The sequence below is a fragment of the Aedes aegypti genome, chromosome 1 (assembly GCF_002204515.2).
Source record: "Aedes aegypti strain LVP_AGWG chromosome 1, AaegL5.0 Primary Assembly, whole genome shotgun sequence".
NCBI lineage: Eukaryota > Metazoa > Arthropoda > Insecta > Diptera > Culicidae > Aedes > Aedes aegypti.
In genome coordinates this window covers 8,568,286-8,592,109 of record NC_035107.1, presented here as the reverse complement: position 1 = coordinate 8,592,109, position 23,824 = coordinate 8,568,286, and the positions used below count along the sequence as shown (strand labels likewise).

Genomic DNA, 23,824 nt, shown 5'->3' with positions numbered 1-23,824 from the left:
GTGCGAGAACAAAACGCAAAAATATGTCGCACCTTCTCGCTCACAAAGCCAAGGAAAACATCAGCACCTCTGAAGTTCAGAATAACCGATACCGATAGGGGATATGATCAAAATGAACATTAAAGGTGTGGACCAGCCAGCGAAAACCTTTCACTCTTTTGCTTTACCGGGCGGAAGGTTTTATCGAAAATTAAACATAACCAGCTTATCTTCTAGCAGCGGAAGGGATATGATTTGTTAATTTGACCTTTTAAAGGGTAGAAAATCTTCACGCAGCATAAAATCCTCTGTAGCATATCCTGTAGCGTGGATAGAATATCAACAAGGCCACTCTGCGAAACACCGGGTCGCTGGTTCAAATTCCGAATATAGATGCAGCTAGCAAAAAAATGTACAACAACAACGAAGAGCATCCAATACCCAAGACAAGGACCAGCGCGGGAGAGAAAAGGATAACATAATTTTATTTTGTTTAGCTCTTTCCAGGAGGCGTTACATTTTTTGACAGTAATTGCAACGTTCATGAAGGTGTAGCATTGAAGCAGCCCGTTATTTCGCCAAAACCTGCTTTGAAGCAGCACTAAAGGCAGATATACATTTTGCGAGCATTTAATACTTTGCTTGGCGCATATAATGCTGAATGAATGCTTGTTTAACTGCTCAATGGTTACTTGGGTTATTTTCTGCAGAATTTTGTAGAGAAATTACCTATAAATCTTGAGTGGAATTCTTGAAGGAATAGCAGGAATAATTGCTGTGGCGTTTTGTGGTCTTTAACCCAGAATGAAGTACGAAATTGAAGAATTAATTGCGAATTTACTTCAAAAATATATTCAACAAATGTTTGAAAGAACATAAAAAGTCTGGAGAAATGTAGAGAAATCCACGGTTGCATTTATAGTAAAATTTCTGAAAAAATTCTCAATTGATTTTGTGGAATAGTCCCAGGTAAAATTTGTGGAACAATTCCTGTGATAATCTGTGGTTAGAGGAATTGCTGAGTAAATCCGTAGAAAAATTGCAGGATTAATTTCTGGAGATATCACAGGAGTGAAACCCAAAGTGAAATTTGTACACACTGGAGCAATTTCATAAATATTTAGACATGCCCTCGAAGACATTCTGGTCGGATTCCCCTTGAAATTGTTCAAAGTTCTTGGAATGTTCACTGGAATAATGAAAGTAAGTATTCTGGAGAAGATCAGAAAGAATTGTCGTAGAAAAATTCTTGAAAAACTTCCTTGTGGAAGCGTTGGAGAGCCAATGCAAAAAGTATCTATGCAATCCGTGAAAGCTTCCAGGAAAAAATATAAATATTTTTAGAGAAATTCTCAGATAAATATTTGCAAAACTTTTACGTGTATTTCTGAAAGAATCACTAGAGTAATTCCGGATTCAATTCCCAGACGAATTCAAGAAGATAGGTATTTAGTTTTCTAAAAACCTCTAACGGCAGCCGTATAAACAGGCTCGCTTTCTGGTAGGGATCGGTCGATTTGACGTTTGGCTTGATTCGTTTTATATTGAGCGAGATGTTTAATCGACCGATCCCCATTGGCGTAGCTAGGATTTTTTTTTCTGGAGTGGGCCTAGCGGGGGCCTGGCAAATATTTGTTTTATAGAAGTAATGTCAGTCGTAATAACAAGATTTTCACAAAGTGCGTAGTTTTAACAGAATTGTATTGGTTTAATTTATTTTCAACCATGTGCTTTGAAGAGATTTCTCTTAGAATTACTATGGGATTTTCTTAATGAATTATTTTCGTACTTTGCAGTGGGTTCTTCAAGAACTCCTTTACCAGTTTTCACCAGTTCGTCCTGCGATTCCCACTGAAAATCATTCCCAGATTTTTTGATCTCACCATAAAATTTCTAGAAGAATCTCTACACTCTTAAAAATACCGTCAGACGGGGCTACTTTTGATTCCGGGGGCTACTTTGGACATTCGCGTTCTGGATTTATTTGCAGCATAAATATTAATCTGAGCAATTTTGTGTCTTCAGTACTTTTATTAACCAATATATGCTCTACAACCAGACATGAACATTTTTTGGAACAACATCAACAATAACAGGATAAATAAGAAAATGTATCAAAAAAATCCGAACAAATATTCGCAAGGTACAAAACATTCGCTATGTAAACTCTTTTGGTATTTTTCACGTATCGTGCCGAGTTGTTGGGAGCATCACAAAACTCATAGTCATGTTCCACAGAAATTTTCTATAATTTAATGTTGAAAATTGTTGTTTTACACAAATAATTGATCGAAGGTCTTAATTTTACGACCTTTTTTAGTTCAGAGTGTTGGTTTGTATATTTTACAACACAAACAAAATTAAACTAAGGATTCAGAAACGTGAATAACAATAAAACATATATATTTCAATACGTATAAACAGTTAACTCACGAAATAATGTTTAAAAAAATGTTCGGTTATAATTTACATGAATCCGCAGTACAAAGTAATTGCATAAATACTTCATCTGCTACAAATATACTATTATTTCGCTATCTAAAAACTATTGAGAACTAAAATGCTTCTTACAAAAGCAAAATTTGAATTGCTTATGATCTTGGGAAACATTATTTTTATACTTCAAGCACTTTAAATAAAATTACTTTTAGTTGCAGGAATTCATGAGATCCTTCTACATATCATTCACATAACATTGGAAATCAGAACGAATATTTTTGTACAGAACTCATCAATCATCGCAGTACTTGGTAGTTACATAATTCGTGTGTATCAACTTAACCAGTCAAGCATACATAACTAACAGTTCCATTTAAAAGAAGGCAACCTTTAAGTTACAAACTAAAAATTGTGAAAAGCATGTTTCGCAGAAAAATGTTATATATGTGTAATTTTTTTCGAGCTCAACATTTTTTTAAATTATATTTGTTGATGAAAAATGTTCTAAAATATCATAAGAACGATAATTTATTGAATCTGTTAAAAAATGGTGAGAATGAAGTATTTTATTATCGAATGGTATTGATATCTAAAAGTGTCCAAAGTAGCCCCATTTTTGTTTTGAAGGACAAATTATATTACGCACATATACAACTTAAATATATGTATGAATTATCGAAATGTATCCAAAATTCTTCAAATTACAATTCCTCAAAGTTGAAGAATGTTGAAATAATGTCAAAAGAAGCCCCGTTTGACGGTAATGAAAATTACTGAGGACGTAATTTTACTTTATGACTGAATGACAAGACATGAATGATATGATGTAAGTGATAGAACTACACAAAAACGTGTCCTTAAAGATATATTGAACAAGAAATGTAATTTTACATGTTAAAGGACACAAAAAAAACGATGGAATTGTGATCGACATTTCCCGAATCAGACACTAACGCATTTGAAATTCGACACACATTTTCGTCATTCGACTCGCTTCTTTTATGTGCATCCCAACAGACGTATATCACATTATTTTTTGGTAGTGTGTATCAAACTGCTTAAAAATATCTTCAAGAATTCCACCAAAGAATGCTTAAGAAATTATTTTAATTATTTCTCCTGGAAGGTCCTACAGGTAATTATTGCATATAATTTCCAATTGTTAGTTTACAGTATTCCTAAGTTGTTTATTAATAATTTGTTAAGGATTTTCAGAAATTACTGAGGATTTCTCCAAAAATTAGTACCGTAATTCGGGGTGTAGTTGATCAGTCATGTATCCACATGTTTAAACTGTTAAGAGAGCTATGATACGATTTCAATTATCACAATTTATATGATGTCGCATTACCTGATAGCTGTTCTTGGTGTTCCTAAATTTGGTTTGACATTTAAGATAATTATACCATGGAAAAACATATTTTTTTAGGAAATGTTTAATGGACTGTTTAAGGGTTCTCCTCCAAACAATCGGCTATTGCCAAGGCTATATAAAGATATCATTTAAATAAACTATTACATACATTCCAGATATGTTCTGTGAATCCAGTTTTGAATTTGCATTGATGATGAAAAATCATTTTCAGAGAAAATAATGTTCTTTATGTGAGCGAGTTGCTAATTTCAAAGAAAATTGCATACCTTTAGGCGTTTACTGTGGTGTATTCTGTAATTCACAACATTCAATTCTAAAATTGACGGATTTATCAACAAGTTGTAAGATTTTTGAGAGTTGATTCTGATTCAGTGACCCCAAATTGAGTAAATAGCGTAACTCTTTACTTTAGGAAATTGACTGCAGTAACTGATCAACTTTACCCCGGAATCAAAAACTCCACATTTTGATTTCTAAAAAATGTTTTTATTATTATGGAAACATTTTGTCAAAATTTCGTTTTTATAATTCGATAAACATCCAACCAGTACAGGTTTTAAAAATATTTGAATGATAATACATGTATCCTACTAGGAACTGTAGAACAGAATCGCTCAAAAGTGATCAACTTCACACCATTTTACGGTACAAAAAATTCTAAGAGTCCCACCAAAAATGTCTTCAATATCACCAAGCAAGGATTCATTCCACGAATTCTTCAGAAAGTTCGTCAACAGTATTTCCAACTTTGCTTTCGAAGTTCTTCCTAAAGTTTGTCTACAGAATTGTTTAAAAAAATCGAAGCAAAAAAAAACAAACAAAAAATGAATGATTCTTTCAGGTATTACTCTAAGGCTCCCTCATAATATTCCACAAGAATTTCATGAGCAATTAAAAGATGGTCTCCGCAGATCTATGTGAGTTTTTTCCCAGATAATACATACCCAGAGAGCAACATACCGCATTCCTTCAAAACACTCACAAAAATATTTTTTAATGTTTTCAAAAACGCCTGACTAAAATATGTTAACATTCCTATAAAATTCCTATCGGAATACGTTCAAATGTTCTTTAAAAAGCTCTTCCGCGAAAATACTCAAAGATTTCCCGAGGAATTTCCGAATTCTTAGAATTTTGTTGTTGTTTCCTTAAGATCCTCCCGAAAAATTTAACAGAAATTCATCTAAGTATGTTCCAGAGATTGTTTTCTATAAACTGCACTAACGATTCATTTAGGAATTTATTGAAGAAATTTTTAATCAGATTTACTAAGATTCTTCAGTTCATTCTTGAATTTCTTAAAACATTTCTTCTGAAGATCCATCAAGTACTCTTTCAGACTCTAGAAATAACTCCATTTTTTCAGAATAGTAATCTCAGGATTTTTCCATGAATAACATATAAAAATTTGCCCAAACACAAACTACTCCAGGACTATCGCAATATGTTTAGGGATTGCTTTACAAATTCCTCTACGAATCACTCCATATCACTTTTCTTAACAAACACATGCAAAACAGGTTTGAAAGAACCTGTTAAAAACCTGTACCTTAGGTAATTTTTAGAATAATTGCAGCTTTAATAAAATTCAGGAAAATTTACTAAATTCCTGTCATCAAATTCAAAAATTAAGCCGTAGAATGTCTAAAACTTGTTGACAATGTAACTCACAAAAAAAGCTTAAAGGGTCCTTTTAGTATTTACTACAAAAGTTTTTGTTCTTTTTTCTTCGTCTTTTTTATTAGAAAATGATTGGTGTTAAAACGAATGAAACTTCTACTGAAGGTTTTTGTAACTAAAATATTATATAATATTTTGTATGATTTTTAAAGCTGTATTCCTACCTTTATAAATTCCAAACAAACTTTTTTGAAGGATCGATTATCGATTTTTTGTAGTACTATAGAAGTGCAACGCGAAAATATTGCCGGTTTTAAAAACATTACCGAAGATATTTTGTGGTGAAATTCATAATGAAAGATATTAATGAATTTAAATCTTGGGGAAAACTTTCGCATAACTTTGAAAATTTGTTGAGGAATTCCTGATGGACTTTCAGCAATCAGGAATCATACGCATATAAATTCTGTAATTTTTTAAAACTCCTTTGTTTTACCTATTTTTAGATGATTCTTTTTGGAGTATGGAAAGATTTTTGTACGAAGCGTCATGCGAAGGAAGAAAAACGGCAAAATATTGAGGCAGGGAGAATAAAAGATGGGCAATGGTGCAATGCAAGATAATTTATAATCTTTTATCTAGGTAAATTACAGGATAGTTAAAACCTCTCTAATGTATTCACAAGTAAAACAAAATTTTCAAGAGGTTCCATCAGAATCTTCTTTAAAAATTATTCTTGAAATACATTCTTTCTTGACTACTGGTTTTCTAGAATTCTGCCAGAAAGCCTCTCGAAATTCTGCCTTCGTATCGCACAAAAGATCAAACCAAGAATATAGATTCGGACAAAAATTGGTCGGTGTTTAGACAGACTGGGCCAAGTATTTCTAATTGATTTCTGGAAAACGTACTTCAAGCATTTGTAATAACCAAATATTTGCCTTGTTTGCTGTAATCTTGGTGCTTATCAAGTTTATAACACATCTGTATAAAAATCGTACCGACCTTATCCTTGACACATCTTTAAGAGGCTAAAATATCGTCTAATCTGGTCTGTCTGAATACCGATCAATTGGTGAAATTATTTCTAGAGAAGTGTTTTAAGGCAGATTAATAATTTCATTATGAATCTCTTAATAAATCCTTTCTCTCTTCCCAGTTATTTTGCAAAATTTGCTTCAAATCTGTAGGAAATTAATCAATAAACTTATTCATGCAAAAATATTTAAAAAATTGAATCAAAACCAAAGCAAGATTTTTTTATGGATTTGTTTTACATATTTTCACATCAGGTTAAATTTCTTCCATTCATCTGAATAAAACTTGGCCATGCCGAAACTCCTTGAAAGTTAAGCCATATTTTTCGACAAAAATCTCCGCTATGTATAATACAATAATTGGTTTGAGAAATTTCTTTAGTAATTTTGTTTATTATAATAATCTGAATGCAGTGATCATGCTGCTTTATGCTAAAGCAGCATTTGGATTATTCAGAAAAAAAAAACTAATTTTGGGAATTAAATTACCAGGTTATTGACGCTTTTTTGTACCTCGGTATTTTTTTTGCAACGGAGATGTCGAAAAATTGCGCTTATCGCATACAACAAGAAGCTAGTTATAGCAGTAGCCAACCAATCGACAGCCGAACGGTTAAGCTTTCGGTTGTCGAGCTATTCACCGAAGTCAGAACCGTCACGCTGATGCTGTGTAAGACTAGCGATGTGTTCTCTTAAATAACGTAACTATTGATATTTTTTGTCGATAACAAGAGTCATGTACATTGAGAAGATTTTGCTTCATGTTATTTTTTTTACTATCATCAAAAATTCTGGGAGGGGGGGATCCTAGATGATTCTGGAGGGGGCCAGGCCCCCCCTGGACCCCCCGTTCCTACGCCAATGCCGATCGCTACCTGAAAGCGTGCCTGTTTGCGGCAGCCGTTAGCATTTTTAAAAAACTAGATACAATTAAAAATCTAGAATACTTGGAGTGTTCTTGGCGGAACAGCTAGTCAAATCCTTTGAAAATTTGTGTAATATTTTCTGAAGGATCCTTAGAGAAAACCCTGAAGAGTGTATGAAATTAAATATAGATTGTGTAGGGGTTTTTCGAAGGTATGAAATCTTCGATTGAGTTTCCAGAAATTTCCGTGCAGAATAAATGGATTTTTCCTTAAAACCGGCTGGAAAATGCAGTTGCACCACACTAAACTCTTACGGTGAATTTCACCGTAATCTCAACAGCTGAACAGTTCGGTGAAATAAAACATCGTAATTCCGTCGAAATTTTACGGATTCCGGTGATTTTTCACCGAATACTGTAAAAATTTACCGTACTCCGTTAATTTATTTCACCGAACTGTTCAGCTGTTGAGATTTTTCAGGAATCCGTATAATAATATAAGTGTGACAGGACAGATTTGTAGCTAGAAAAGTTTTTGGTTGTATTTCTAGAAAAATTCCAGAAGAAATATCTGGAACATGGAACATAATCATAAGTTTAATCAAAATTTGTGATTGAAAATTGTGATTACAGTAATACCTCGATATAACGTAACCTCTTTATAACGTAACTCGATATAACGTAACTTTTACCTCGATATAACGTAACTTTTTTTAACTCCGTTTTATTTTTCATTTTTTAATTATAAACATGAATTATTAACTAAAATAAATATTCTTCAAGATTCAAACACCAACCATTACTTAATCAGAACAATGCAAGCGTGTACTATCACAGAATACAGTCATAAATCGATATCGAGTGAGATATAAGCTCAATTAAAAAAAAAAACAAAATTTTGTCATTGCTGTACATTTGTATACATCATTCTTTTTTTTATTTTTGTTGCATTTACGCTCCTTCTGGAGCCAAGCCTGCTACTCATTGCAATGTTCTATGAAAATATTGGAAATTATTGATTTAGACTTTGCTAAAAAAAGATTAGATCAAACTCGGATTGGACTTGTGTGTTGACGGGCCACACTGCCATTGCCAAACCATGTAACGTATATCTGATAATATTTTTTTCTTATAATACATAAAGATATATTTGGCTAGTGCTTCAGGAGTTCCTAACAGATGTTTTTTGAAAGGTTTCTCAAACAAATTGATGTTTCTCCTGGAATTCCGTCACGGAATTCTCCATGCACTCATCCTAAACCCTTCTGATAGTCATGAATCAAACTTAAAACATTTTTTTTTTTAATATTTCCAATTTTTTTAATGTTTTGAATTAAATCGATGGATGGTTCAATTATTCCTCCAGGAATTTCTCCAGAATATATCCAAGAACTTTTTCTAAGGATTTTGAATTTGTCTAATAGTTTTTCTTTTCAATATACCAATAAAATCTACTGTGTTTCTTTACCAAGTAATTTCTCCAAGATATAAAGTGGACTTATCTGAGTCTAGAGATTCCTAAATTATTCCAGCAATTTTTCAGCAATTTTTGCAGCGGCCCTTTTAAAGAACAATCCAATAATTATTCTTGGAATGCTATAGAAGTTACTCCAAAAAATCGTACAGGTTTTCGTCTAAAAACCTGAAAAACAATCTTCTCAAAATATATCCAGCAATTTCATTATGAGTTTCTGCAGATTTTTCTCCAAATATTTATACAAGATCCATTCAATGTACTACTTAAGTTTCTTCAAGGATTCTATGTGGAACGAAATCCTTCATTGATTCTATCAATAATTTCTTAATAAAGTTCACTGTTTTTTTAGTGGGTTGTCCAAGTAATTCTTGAAGTATTCGTCTAGGCATTTGTATACGGATTATTTAATTTTTCAAACTATATTCAGGATTTCGTCCGAAAACTGGTCAAGCTCTCCAGATCCCCAACAAAATTCTCCTAGAGTACTGCCGATAATCCCACTACGTATTGATTCAGAAACTTTTCATGGAAAATCCGTTAAGAATATTTCTTGTTTTTAATGACATTTGCTAGTGATTTTCTCATGAAATCTCTTCAAAGGATTTGTTTTTAGAATTACGAGTTCCTCATAACAATATGTTTGAAGTTTAATAATGGCTTACTACAAATGTTCATGGACTGCTCAACATTATTTTTTTTAAAGATATCAGAAAGATCTCATTCATGAATTTCATTTAGAATTTCTGAGTGTTCAAGGATTCCTCCAAAGATTTTTGTGCAATACATTTCTTTAAGGATTACTGCAATAGAGACGTAAAAATGAAAAATAGAAAAAAAAACATAAACACAGAAAAATATCGAAAAAATATGTGAGAATATTGAAAATGCCTGCTATTTCAACAATATCAACTTTAGATCCATTTTCTTATCAAACAATACATGTTGAACGAAATTTGAAAAAAAAAATATTTTGCTTCGATATAACGTAACCTCGATATAACGTAACGAAAATAAAAATCGAGTTACGTTATATCGAGGTATTACTGTAATTAGCTGTAAATAAATCCATAAGTTTAATATGTGGGATTTATTGTTAATCATGAGTAATGTTCATAACCTAGTGCATAAAATATTGGCTGCGTACTTCAAAGCGTTAATGTGGGCATTTAATCATTAATTAATAATCATCAATCATTGATTAATCATATAAATTGTAATAGCTAAAAATAGTGAAAAAATGTATGAAAAACAGCATTTTTGTTAGAATTTTGCTCTATGAGAACAAAACAATGTGAATGTGCTCAAAATGGAGTCTTCAACGCTAAATCATGTTCCACAGCACTTGTAATAGCTAAAAATAGTGAAATATTGAGTGTGCAATTTCTTCCATGATTTGTATTAAAACTGGACCACTACGTCCCCACAAGACTGAGAAATTGAGACCTAGAGTACTGTCTACTGTAATTAAATATTTCAATACTTTCAGATCTGTTATGCACTGCACTTTCCATCAGTCTACTTGGATCCATTCCCCTAACAAGCTAATCATCCAGTTTTCTTTATCCCTATCCCATTCCAAAAACAGCAACACCAGACCAAAGTCCTTACCTCATCGGCGTTGAGTCCCTTCGGGATCTGGGTGCCGTCCTTGTTGCAGAAACAGTACGGCAGGTCGCACTCGGCGGGATTGCACTTCTTCGCCAGATCCACTGGCGCCTCCGTGGTCGCGGTCGGCTCTGTCGAAATGGAATTGTAAAATTCTCGGACGTTTGAAATACGGTTATAGGTTGCACTTACGGTTGGCCAGTGGACCACATTTGGCCTCGTTCTTGAAAGTGCAGAACTTTTGCACATCGTCGAAGAACAGCCCGGATGGACACCGGTTAATGTACGGGAACCCGTCTACGCACTGAAAAAAAGAAAGGAAAAAAGGTCGGTCCGGAGTTAGAGCCATATGTTACTTCGTTAAGCGCTGGGTGTGAAGTGAGAGTGAAAATTAAATTTGCTGAAATAAATTTAAATTCTCAACACGCTGCCATTGTTGCCGGTGCTGCATGCTTCTGCTTCTGCCATCGCTGATCCTGACAGTTGAGTACGGAACGTCTGGTTGGAGCCCTCTCAGTGTGAATGTATGTGAGATCTGCATGAAATTTCTTCCTAATCCCGAATAAGACATTTCCAGACAGCCGCTTGGATGAACCGGGAAATTGCCTTCGTTTTTTTCCTGCGCTCCATTCCGACCGACAAGCGTTTTCTGCTGAATGGAACCGAGTCACAGTAGGCCATAGCTTCCTCTCTGTGGCAACGGCCAACCAGCAGTATCAGCAGGAGGAATACAATTCAAAAGAAATACCGACGTTTTGTTCAAGTTGCACTCTTGCAGTTTTCTATTATGCTTCATCATGGCACACTGCGTTTTTAACCGGGGTCTTGGAAGGAAAGTTAAGCCTTTTTTCCGCTCCAAATGCTCACAAAGGAAAGTTCCTCCTATAGCTACTAGCGGCAGGGAGGAAGAAAGAATAAAAATGAGCAGCATCAGGTCTTCCTTGGAGAACTCTGCCTACGGGGCTGGAACAACACGGCGCTTGTCCCGGTCCTGCTTAAAGTGGGTACCATAGGCGGGTACCACAGGGGAGCGGTAAGTGGGAAACAAATCAAAGTCGACTAGTTTGCTTCAAAGGTGAATCTTTTGTTTGCATTATTCTTGGAGTCCAACTAAAAACCTGATTTCTGTGATAGATCTTACCAGAAATAAATTGAAGGTTTTATGAACGAAAATCTTTTATGAAACTCAAAAGGTCTTAGCTAAACATCCGTTAAGTTACCTTGACATGAATTCATCATATATTCGTTAGGAGTTTTTTTTCCGGGATTTCCCTTTATTTTATGATTTTTTTCAATGCATCATTTGTGGGACAAGTACTTAGAGAAAATGCTTTGTGATTTAGAAGCTTTACATTTGATAGAATACATAACCGGAGGGAAAACTAGTAGCAAATCCTGGAGAAATCTCTACAGAGATCTCCCCAGAGATATTTTTGGGAGGAATTTCTGACGGATTCCTTAAGCTAGGTTTGCTGTTCCGCTTAAGAAAAGTAAAAATTTCTGCCCAAGAAATGGTCAAGAAATTTCCTACAGTGAGCTCCATTTGAATTGACATTTCTTTTCAACTGCGTACTGGGATCAAAAAAAATGCTTTTCTTGAACATTTCGTGCAAGAAATTTCCCACGCATCGAGATAGGCGATAACTTTTCTGTTGAAGTGCATACTTCGCTTTAAAGTAAATGTGATGTGAAATGTGATCCAAAGAACCATCGAGGTAACCATGAAAACCAACTTTTACTATGGTTCTCTAACTCGACATTGCGATACGAAATATCCAGTAAGGGACAGTTGGCTGTGTTATGTCTAACTATCTAGTACAGTATTTTTTATTCTATCTTACGATTCGGGTACCTTTTATTTGTTCGTACCTATGTGATTTCTGTGTTATTTATACTGGATGTTGACGGTGTCTAAGAGAGACTTACCGGACTGTGGATTGATTAACGTATTATTTTATTCTTTATTTGCAGGATATAAAAGACCTTAAAAGTCAGTCGCAACCGTTTGACCCCCTGAAATCCTGGTTACCCCCGTGGTAGGAACCTTTTTTTCGGCGTGGTCGTGAATACCGAAGAAGCTGTTAGCCACAGGCTACTGGGATGGAACGTAAAATTTTATGGCTATCTTTAATACTTTGAAAATAATATTCCTCATGTCCCGGTTGATATCCCCGCCTAATCCGGACCAGCCGGAACCAACGGGACATAAGAATTTAACGATGTTTGCCCCTGCTGCCACCAGTCAGTTCCAACGGGGAAGAACACAGAGGGCGGCGACGACGATCAGTGTCTCCTGGGAGAAAACTGCATCCCGACAAGCTCTAAGCTTGCTGTGATCAACTGCGTCGTCGTGGGCGAAACTTTTCCGCTGATAATCATTATTATGGTTCTGGTTTTACAAGCAGAAGGAAAGATAGTTTTTCCCCGTTGAGGATTTGTTGTTTGGTTAGGTTCTTACGCATGCTAAGGCGGGATGATGCCTTCGTTTACATTGTGAGAATTGTACTTATTACAAGTCAGATGGGGCTTCAGACAAAGCAAAGGGTGGTTTATTGGTTACAATGCAAAACCGAAACTTGATAAACTTTGAAGCTGCGGCGGAAAAGGCATTGGATTACGAAGTAATTGTACAATTGTGAATTTGAAGTTCAAGGTTTATTGATAGAACTGAACCGAACTAACGGCTAGATAGTCTAAACCCACAAAAAACAACATTTTATCAGTTGAAAACAGTGATATAAGCTCATGCAGGTAGATATGGGGCATTCAGTTCCTCGTCCAACAGAATTGATGAACTACTACGATATGTATTTCCATCGTTAGCCAACGGGGATGCCAGTTGTGAAGATTTTACATGACATCATCTTGAAAACATTTGACATACATTCTAAGATTTTGCAAAACATTTAGATAAAAATCCTATTATTTATTGTATGTATTCAATCACTTGGAAGATCTCGATCTTGTACAGCCAGACGAAGTTTCTGCCAAAATTCATGGTAGATGCAATGAAAACAATTCTGATTCAATCCTTTTATATTATGTTTGTTTATTCTTCTATTTGGCAACACCGTTCGAATAGAATCAAGCAAATATGTCAAATCTATGTACATTCTACGCTCCTTAACTAGATATTTCCCATAACTCGATGAAATACGTGATCCCTTCAATCTAGCATGCTTTGATCGCTCTGTAAGCAGATACCTCTTTTACTCGATATTCCCTAATTTGATACTGTCTACTTTAGTTTCTTATGCAAGTAAACCCATTTCAGGATGGATATTCACATGTTGAAATTCAATTAGTTTGTTTTTATTTGTGGAAAGTTTCACGTAAGTGAATGTGTTACAATTTTACGGTTTATCCTGTTTCTTAACTTGATTCTGGCTCTTTCAGTTTCCTATGCAAGTTTATCTTTATAACTCGATAATTCATTGAATGTTTCAAATCTTTTTCAAATCCTCATGAACTTCATGAATTTAGTTTTTTTTTTGTTTTCGCTGATAATAAAACTGAAGGTTAACAACCCATTTCAGGATGCCAAACTTTCAAATTATTGACGAATGTGCAAAAAGTGTCACTTAAGGTAATGTGTTAAATTTAACTATTTCTTCCTTAGAATAAATATTTCATTCGAATGTATTTTTACAAAGTAATGACAGGTTCAAAAATTTAAATATATGTGGTCTCTAACTTTCCTTCAATATTTCTTTCAATATTCCTTGAATCTTATCAGGGAGAGTTGACATCTCGAATCTACAGCAGGAAACTCTATCACACGGAAGGGCAATTTGATGCTTCAGATAAGTATAAATAGGCCTTAGGCGACATGCTCATTCCAACGTGTAGCAAACTGCACAAACAATGTCTCCAAGTAGGTATTCATTCATTGATTTTTCCAGGAATCATTTAAGGTATAGGACCAGACATTGCTTCAAACAATATTCCAGGAAGTCCTGCAGACGTTTCCAAAGGGCATTCTCTAAGAAATTCTTTAAATATTCATACACATTGGCACCTTGAATGTCTTTCAACGGTTTCTTCATGTATCGGTTCAAGGATTTCTTTAAAACTTTTGCCATGAGATCTTCTTGGGATCCTATAGAATTGTTTTAAAATTCCTCTAGAAAAGAGTTTCCAATTTTAGCGGGAATTGACTTCCCGGGAAACGGAAAAAAAATTGTCATTTCCCGGGAATTCCCGGGAAATTCTTAAAACATAAAAAAGATGCTAATTTGTTGTTATTTTATTCAAATAATTCATTTTTTATGCATATTATATTTTAGCCAATAGCATTTGTAGGATCGTTTCTCCCTTTTTAGTGAGTAATTTGTTTATGCTCCTCCCTTGGCTTGACTCTACTCAAATTATGACATAGATTCCTCAAAAATGTCTTTATATTGTATTGCAAACTAGTTGTCCCGGCGAATGTTGTACTGCTAAGCCGTAGGATGTGAAGTAAGCCATGGAAAAATCACCTACAAAATATCAGTGAAATGAATCCCGATTTGTTCCCTTTTTTCGGTTGATTTTCACCAATATTTGAACTCACAAACACGTCGCATCTCTTCTAGTGAGGATATTGTTTGGTATGATATGAAAAGTAAATTGTGCGATGGTTTTTCTTTGAAAATAGATGGTAAATTCTGTGTTTAAATAGAGCTTGTCGGGAACTACAGAATTCCCGAGAAATAGGGAATCCCGGGAAACAGAAAATCATTTCCCGGGAAACGGAAATCCCGGGAAATCTCATTTCCTGGGAAATGTTCCTGGGATTGGAAACTCTACTCTAGAAGTTTGTTCAGGTTACAAGGCATTTATTCAAGGGTTTCTCCAACAATTCTTTAAAACACTCCTACATAGATTCATTTCTGCAAAAGTTCTACAAAAAATTCACTACGTATCTTTCCAAAAATTCCGACAGACATTTGTGCAATATTTTTTTAGGAATTTTTTAAGGGTTTTCTTTAAATTTTTTTCCAAGTAATCTTCTTGGAATTTCTCCGGATATTCATCCAAGAAATTGTTGACTGTTGTGACTCATCCAGGAATGCATTTACAAAGTCTGCATGATTTTCTATAGAAATATTTTATAGAGTTCCATATAGGTTTTTTATTATTTCCTTAAATGCATTCTTGAAATTTCTTCAAAACTCCCCAGGCATGTTAACAGAAGCTCTTCGAAGAACTGCTATAAGTATTTTTTCAGAGATTCCTCGTGATATTCTTGTGAAAACTCTTTTAGTAAGAGTGCTACGAAGTTTTCGCCAAATATTTCAAGGAACCCCACTAAGGATTTGTTCAGAAAATACTTTTTGATTTTCTTTAGGCATTCATATAGGGATCAAAAACTTTAAATGTACGGTCCTCTCCAAGGTTTTTCTCTAAGAATTGTTCAATGTTTCCTCCATATGCTTTACAAGGAATTTCTTCATATTTTTCAGTTCTATGTATTTTCCAGGATCATGCAATTCACCAAGGGGTTTTCAACAATACGCCAACAATAGTTCTTTATAACGACTTTTCCCTTTTACGACGGTCCCTTGCGACGTCGTTATAACAAGCTTCGACTGTATATCATTTTGAAGGAAAAAATGATCTCTACAAAGTTTTGGCAAATAATTTCAGGGACTTCTTAGAGAATCATTACCATATAAAAATCTTTGAAAATTTTGCTGCAATTTAATAGAATATTTTTCTACAAATTATTCCTGACCCTTCATCAAAATTTCATGTCTTTTACGAACACTGCCAGAAGTTTCTCCCATTCTTCTGCCTCAAATTACATACTAAGGACAGTCAGATTTTCTTCTTCTGTCTTGGAATTCTGCCTCAACATTGTTACGAAAATTCCCTAAAAAGTTATTCCAGATATAAGTTTACCAAAATTCATGGGCGTAACCAGGATTTCCATTAGGGGAGGGCAAGCGACTTCAAAAATTTATTCACGAATTAACACAATCTCGACACTTTTCCTGTTCGAAAGTTTAACTATCAAGAACAGCTTCCCAAGTGAAGTCCAAAACACGTCTTGGTTCAATTTGTTGACCATTCAACGGCTTGGAAAATTACAGATTGAAAATGATCGAATGATAGAATGCCTATTGACGATTGTGCGATATTTGCCAGAAAACCATTCGCCAGAAAACTATTCGCCAGAATGACATCCGCCAGAAAGTACCATATGCCAGAAAACCATTTGCCAGAAAGTACCATTTGCCAGAAAACCATTCGCCAGAAAGTACCATTCCCCAGAATGGAACATCCCCTATGTTTTTTTTTCAGATAAATCAAGTTTTCAATTGTAGGAGAAATAATCGAGCCAGAGCTTCGTTATTTTTGTAGTATACTCAAAAAAAGTACAGGGTCTTTTAGACACCATCTCCAGTTGACTTATTTAGTCAGTTTCGAATATTCGTTTTGGGTATTGTGGTTCTAGTATACTAATTGGTGGACATGACTTCCTTACGGTTAAAAAATATCGATTTCTCGTTGAATATCAACATCAACAATTTCAAGCTTTATGAATATGAATTTAAAAGACAGCACTTAATCCTGAGGGCTCGAGGAACTAGAAAGAAGAAAACATAAAATATAATAGCAATTGAATTCATTAAAAGCTGCTCCACTATGTATGAGAGATACTACTCACTGATGTAAAGATTTGATATTGAACATGACGGATAATAAAGTAAGGATTTTTTAATATATGTTGTCCCAGTAAAATGGTATTTTGGTTTGTAAGACTTCACAAGAGATTATCCCTTCTTTTCAGCATAAGCTGTTCTTCAAAGTTTTGTTGCTTCTTATGGACTTATTCATTGAATATATACGAGATTTCTATATACGTTGCAACTATTGTTATACAGATGTAGATGAGATAATGTTATTTTATAATTAGTAAATACCATACGATTTTCTTTCTAAATTTTTCAGTTTCAATTGAATGTTTTTCTAATATTATTAAGTTTTATAGGGAATTATGGTTTGGAATATTTCACAAGTGGTTCTCCCTTCTTTTCGTCATAAGCTGTTCTTTAAATTTTCTAGTTTTTGGGATATTTACAAAATTTCGATATATGTTGCAATTCTTTGTGCCATTTGTTCGATGAAGTTCGATGATTAATGCCTCTACTCTCGAACCAAAGATACATTTACTATAACAACTTTCAGGAGCTTTCAGACAAATAAGACGGTTGGAACATCCTTTATACGAAGAATGGAGAATTCTTTTTTGTCCCGAAACATATTGAGTAGCGAAAGGCAATGAATCTTTTTTGAATACATTTTTATGTACTGAAATGTAGGTGACCATTATCACTAAAAACCTTTTGGTCTATTTTTACCGGAATGTCGTTCCCTCGAATATCATTTCCCCGGACGCCAGTTAACGCCGAATAACACTTTCCCCCGCAAACCATTCTGTCGAATGACCCAAAATTTGTATAGAACGATCACGCGGTTTATGGACGGCCCCAAAATAAATGCAGTTTAAAATGGATAAGAAACAATCTTCAGAGACAGAGTGGTGAACTAGAAAGTACGATAAAGAATACAAGAAAAAATGCTGAGTTCGGAGAAACTTTAAAGAACCGCTGATCAAAAAAAGAAGGGTACATATCATATGAACCGTTCATCACCCTAAAATATACAATAAGTTATGATAATTATGAGAGCCAACACATTTTCGAGGAAATAGGCCACTTGAGAAAACGGGGTATTCAGGGAACTGGCATTTGCGGAACTGGTGTTCGGGGAAACGACATTCGGGGTATCGATATTCGGGAGAAAGTAGCACAACCTCAATAAACTGCCAATTGGAAAGCAAAAATTATCTGGTACTTCTTCGAGAAATTCTGTACAATACAATATTCTGACGAAGAACAGCTCGCGTTGAAAGGAAATGCAATTTTTTTGAAGTTTATACTAGATAAAACAGCTTAGAATATTGTATCAAAATCTCATAGGCAAAAATCTCGCAAGAGATGTAAAATAACAGTGTTATATTGCCTCCGCTTTGTGCACTAGCAGAAAGCTTAAAATGAGAAGAACGAGATTATTATTGTACTAGGGTGCCGGTACCAATGGTTGTAATGTACCAGTAGATTGGACTATGAAATAAAACGTACATTTTTCAATAAAAACGACATGTGTTATTCTTGGTGGAAAGACCACCTCTAGTTTAGTCATTTTTCCAAATTTCAGCTTTTTATTCAATCATAAGGTCATATAAATAATTGAGTTTACGCAAAAAATTTGCTCCCTTGCACCAATAGTTGCTGTCGTGTTCCAGTAGTGGATCAACGGATGGAAGCAGTTTTATAATGGATGTATAAAAATGAAGAAAAATCCCAGAGATGACCTTTATGATTGTGCGATATTTGCCAGAAAACCATTCGCCAGAAAACTAATCGCCAGAATGACATCCGCCAGAAAGTACCATATGCCAGAAAACCATTTGCCAGGGAGTACCATTCGCCAGAAAACCATTCGCCAGAATGTACCATTCCCCAGAATGCACCATCCTCTAGATTTTTTTTCTATTTTTTTTTCCTCAGATGAATCAAGTTTGCAATTGTAGGAGAAATAATCGAGCCAGAGCGTTAAAACATTTTGTGGGATTATTTTTGTTAGTAAACTAAAAAAAGATCAGGGTCTCATGGACACCAGTTGACTAAATGAGCCAGCTTCGAATATCCGTTTTGGGGATTGTGGTTCTTGTATCTAATTGCCCAATGACTTCCTCACGGTTCAAAAAAAAAAAAAAAAAAATATCGATTTTCGAGCATTCAACGATCAACATCAACATTTGAAGCTTTATAAACATGAATTGAAAAGACTGCACATAATCCTGCTGGACCGTGGAACTAAAAGCAAAAAACATACTATGGAATAACAGTTGCATTCATTAAAAGCTGCTGCACTATGTACCGTTTTGATTCATATTACGGACACTTAAGGACTCAGGGAAATATAACCCAGCATAGAGCATATAAAATAAATCATTCTGTATGATTCCTTAGCGCTATCGAGCGTCGGAAGCCCTTTACTTTCGAACGGTGGGTGAAGAATACGCTTCCGCAACTTCAATAATTTTAAATAAATGAAAATGTGTGGCCTTTTCATGATTATTATTCCGGACGCTTCCTCACTTTTGCCTCATATTCCGGACACTTTGAATCGAATTCCGGAAAGCTCATGATAATCATTAATGGAACAGTCAAATCATCAATCGAAATCGTTAAACCACTAAAGAGACTTCTAAGCTAGTTTGGCATTATAAATTTTCAAAGATATTTATGGAAAAAGTTTACTAAATCGAGCCTTGAAATTGAGAACTTTTGAATAGCAAAAATTGAAACATTTCGCGTGAAATGTTTCCCATACAAAGTAGAGTGTCCGGAATTTGAAGCTGTCCGTAATATGAATCAAAACGGTATGCTTACTGATGTAAAGATTTTATATTCAGCAGAACAGATAATAAAGTAAGTAAATATGTCCCTATTAATTGGTATTATGGTTTAAAAGGCTTTACAAGATATTCGTCCTTCTTTTCAGCTTTAAAATAAATGTTTTTTTTTAATGTTATTAAGTTTTATACGAAATTGTTGTTCGGAATATTTGACAAGAAGTTCTCCCTTCTTTTCATCATAAGCTGTTCTTCAAAGTTTTGTTGCCTCTTAAGGGCTAGTTCATTGGATATTTCTAAGATTTTGATATACGTTGAAACTATTTGTGCCGTCTGTTCGATGAAGTAATTAATGCCGCCACTTACAAACCAAAGCTACATTTACCATAACAACTTTCAGGAGCTTTCAGACAAACGAAAACAGTTTTAAGTTTAATAAGAACATCCTTTATATGAAGAATGGAGAATTCTTATTTGCCCCAAACCATATCAAGTAGCGATAAGCAATGACCATTAAAACTAAAAAACCTTTTGGTCTATTTTTACCCGAATGTTGTTCCCTCGAATATCTTTGCCCCGAACGTCAGTTACCCGAATGATACTTTTCCCCTCAATCCGTTCTCCCGAATTACCCGAAATTTGTATGGATCATAGTACAGGTCGGACTCGATTAACCGGAGACTCGAATATCCGGTGACTCGATTATCCGGGATTCGATGATCCGGAATTTGATTCTTGATGTTCTTGTTTTTCAATTTTTATGTATAAATCTGAGATCTGGTTTTGCAGTTTTGAACGTTTTTAGGAAAAGGGGGATTTGAAACAGAGTTTTTTGTGTACGCTGGCCGTTTTTTTTTTATAAAGACCTCTACTGTTCCTAGAAATAAATATAAATAAAACAACGAAAAAAGATAATATTTAAGTTCTTTTATCGAAGATTTCAATTTTTTTCTTCATTATTCGATTATCCAGAGTAAAAAAAAAAACGATAATCCGGATAATCGAGTCCGACCTGTATTAAGATAGAACCACCCCCTTCTACCTCCCCTTGAACGACCACGTGCTTGGTTCATGGACGGCCCCAAAATAGATCCAGTTCAAAATAAAGAAACAATCTTCAGAGACAGAATGGTGAACTAGAAAGAAAAAAAAATGCTGAGTTCGGAGAAGCTTTGAAGAACCGCTGATCAAAAAAGAAGGGTGCATATCATATGAACCATTCATCACCCTAAAATATACAATAAGTAATGATAATTATGAGTGCCAAAATATTTTCGAGGAAAAAGGCCATTTGAGCAAACGGGGTATTCAGGGAACTGGCATTTGTGAAACTGGTGTTCGGGGAATCAATATTTAGTAGAAAGTAGCACAATCTCAATAAATTGTCAAAGGAAAAAAGGCAAAAAATATCTGGTAGTAGTACGAGAAATTCTGTACAATACAATATTCTAAAGAAGAACAGCTCGCGGTGAAAGGAAATGTAATTTTCTCAAAGTTAAAACTAGGTAAAACAGCTTAGAATGTTATATCAAAACCTCATAGGCAAAAATCTCACAAGAGATGTAGAATAACAGTGTTATATTGTCTCTGCTCTGTGCACTAGCAGAAAACCTAAAATAAAAAAACGAGATTGTTAAAATGCTATTAGTTCAATCTGATGCTCTCAAAGATGTGAAAAGTGACATAAGTCGAATAGTGTGACGGCCATCTTCGGATTCTGAGATATTTCACCGTGCATTAATTGATCAAAATCGACAAGAAAAATAATTCTGGGGAATGGCACTTTCTGGCGAATGGTACATTCTGGCAAATAGTTTTCTGGTAAATGGTACATTCTGGCGAATGGTTTTCTGGCAGATGGATTGTGCGATATTTGCCAGAAAACCATTCGCCAGAAAACTATTCGCCAGAATGACATTCGCCAGAATGACATTCGCCAGAAAGTACCATATGCCAGAAAACCATTTGCCAGAAAGTACCATTCGCCAGAAAACCATTCGCCAGAATGTACCATTCCCCAGAATTGACTATCCCCTAGAATTTATTGCATTTTTTTTCAGGTAAATCAAGTTTGCAATTGTAGAGCCTTAAAAAAATGTGTTATATTATTTTGGTTAATATACTCAAAAAAGTACAGGGTCTCTTGACTTAGTGAGCCAGCTTCAAATATCCATATTCTAATTGTTGGACTAGGTACATATTATAAACATTTCTCGAGCATTCAACGATCAACATCAATATTTGAAGTTTTATAAATATGAATTGAAAAGGCAACACTTAATACTGGGGGACTTTGGAACTAGAAAGAATATACAATAGAATAACAATTGCGTTCATTAAAAGCTGCTTCACTATGAATGAAAGATACTGCTTACTAATGTAAGGTTTGGAACTTAGCATGACTGATAGTAAGTTTTTTTTGTTAATATATGTTGTCCTTGTAAAATGGTATTATAGTTCGAAAGGCTTCACAAGAGATTCATCCTTCTTTTCAGCCTAAGCTGTTCTTCAAAATTTTGTTGCTTCTTATGGACTAATTCATTTAATATTTACGAGATTTCAATATACGTTGCAACTACCGTTCTACGGATGTTATAGCATGAGCTTATGCTATTTTATATTTATTGAATTCCATCTTTTTTTATTTTACAGGGAATTATGGTTTGGAATATTTCCCAAGTGGTGCTCCCTTCTTTTCATCATAAGCTGTTATTAAAAGTTTTGTTGCATCTTAAGAGCTAGTTCATTGGATATTTCCAAGATTTCGATATACGTTGCAACCTGAGACGAGCAAAAAATGATTGCGTTTGCATCACACCGAGTCATAAATTGCTTTTTAAGTGAAATTTCATGTCAGCAAACGTTGCAGACATTAGAAATAACTAATCTTATGTTTAGATGTATCTGAAACTTTGGAAAAAACTGCTCCGCCGACTGATGTTTTTAACAACAGTTTATTGTGAATACAATACTTTTCACTTTTGCAGCCATAAAAACCGTGGGCTGCATTTGACGTTTCGTGACAGCGGAATTTGGGCTGCATATGACGTTGACGATGACTATTTGTGCCGTCAGTTCGATGAAGTAATGAATGCCTCCACTCGCAAACCAAAGTTACATTTACATATCATCTCTCAGGAGGAGGACCGACAGTTATAACAGTTGTAAAATTAATAAGAACATCCTATATATGGAGAATGGAGAATTCTTATTTGCCAAAAACCATGTCAAGTAGCGGTAAGCAAAACTCTTTTTTGAAAACTTTTTCATGTACTGAAATTTAGGTGACCATTATTACTAAAAACCTTTTGGTCTATTTTTACCCGAATGTTGTTCCCTCGAATATTATGTCCTCGAACGCCAGACACCCGAATGACACTTTTTCCTGCAATCCATTCTCCCGAATGACCCCAAAAATTTGTATGGATCGTGGTATTGTGATAGAACCACCCACTTCTACCCCCTCTTAAACGACCACGTGGTTCATGGAATGCCCCAAAATAGATGCAGTTCAAAATGGATAAGAAACAATCTTCAGAGACCGAGTGGTGAATTAGAAAGAACGATAAAGAAAACAAAAAAAAAGTTGATTTCAAGAAAATTTAAAGAACCGCTGATCAAAAAAGAAGGATGCATTTCATATGTACCGTTCATCACCCATAATCAAATAATCAATAAGTTCTGATAATCATGAGTGCCAAAACATTTTCGAGGAAATAGTCCACTTGAAAAAACGGGGTATTCAGGAAAGTGGTTTTCAGGGAAACGACATTCGGGGTATCGATATTCGGGAGAAAGTAGCACAACTTTAATAAACTGTCCATTGAAAAGCAAAAAAATATCTGGTAGTTGTACGAGAAATTCTGTACAATACAACATTCTGATGATGAACAGCTCGCGGTGACAGGAAATGAAATTTTCTTAAAACTATGTAAAACAGCTTAGAATATTGTATCAATACCTCATAGCCAAAAATCTTGCGAGAGATGTAGAATAACAGTGTTATATTGTCTCCGCT

The 23,824-nt window shown here is 34.6% G+C and overlaps 1 protein-coding gene across 1 annotated transcript in view; it reads right to left on the bottom strand.

Moving 5' to 3' along the window:
• The window catches only part of LOC5579813, an 81,558-nt gene that overhangs the window by 21,794 nt on the left and 35,940 nt on the right, over positions 1–23,824 (bottom strand). Inside the window, exons 3-4 of the mRNA XM_001650984.2 lie at positions 10,590–10,701; positions 10,401–10,528 (exon numbers count right to left, since the gene is read on the bottom strand). Of these exons, the coding sequence (XP_001651034.1) occupies positions 10,401–10,528; positions 10,590–10,701 (240 nt within the window). The remainder of the gene's footprint in view (positions 1–10,400; positions 10,529–10,589; positions 10,702–23,824) is intronic.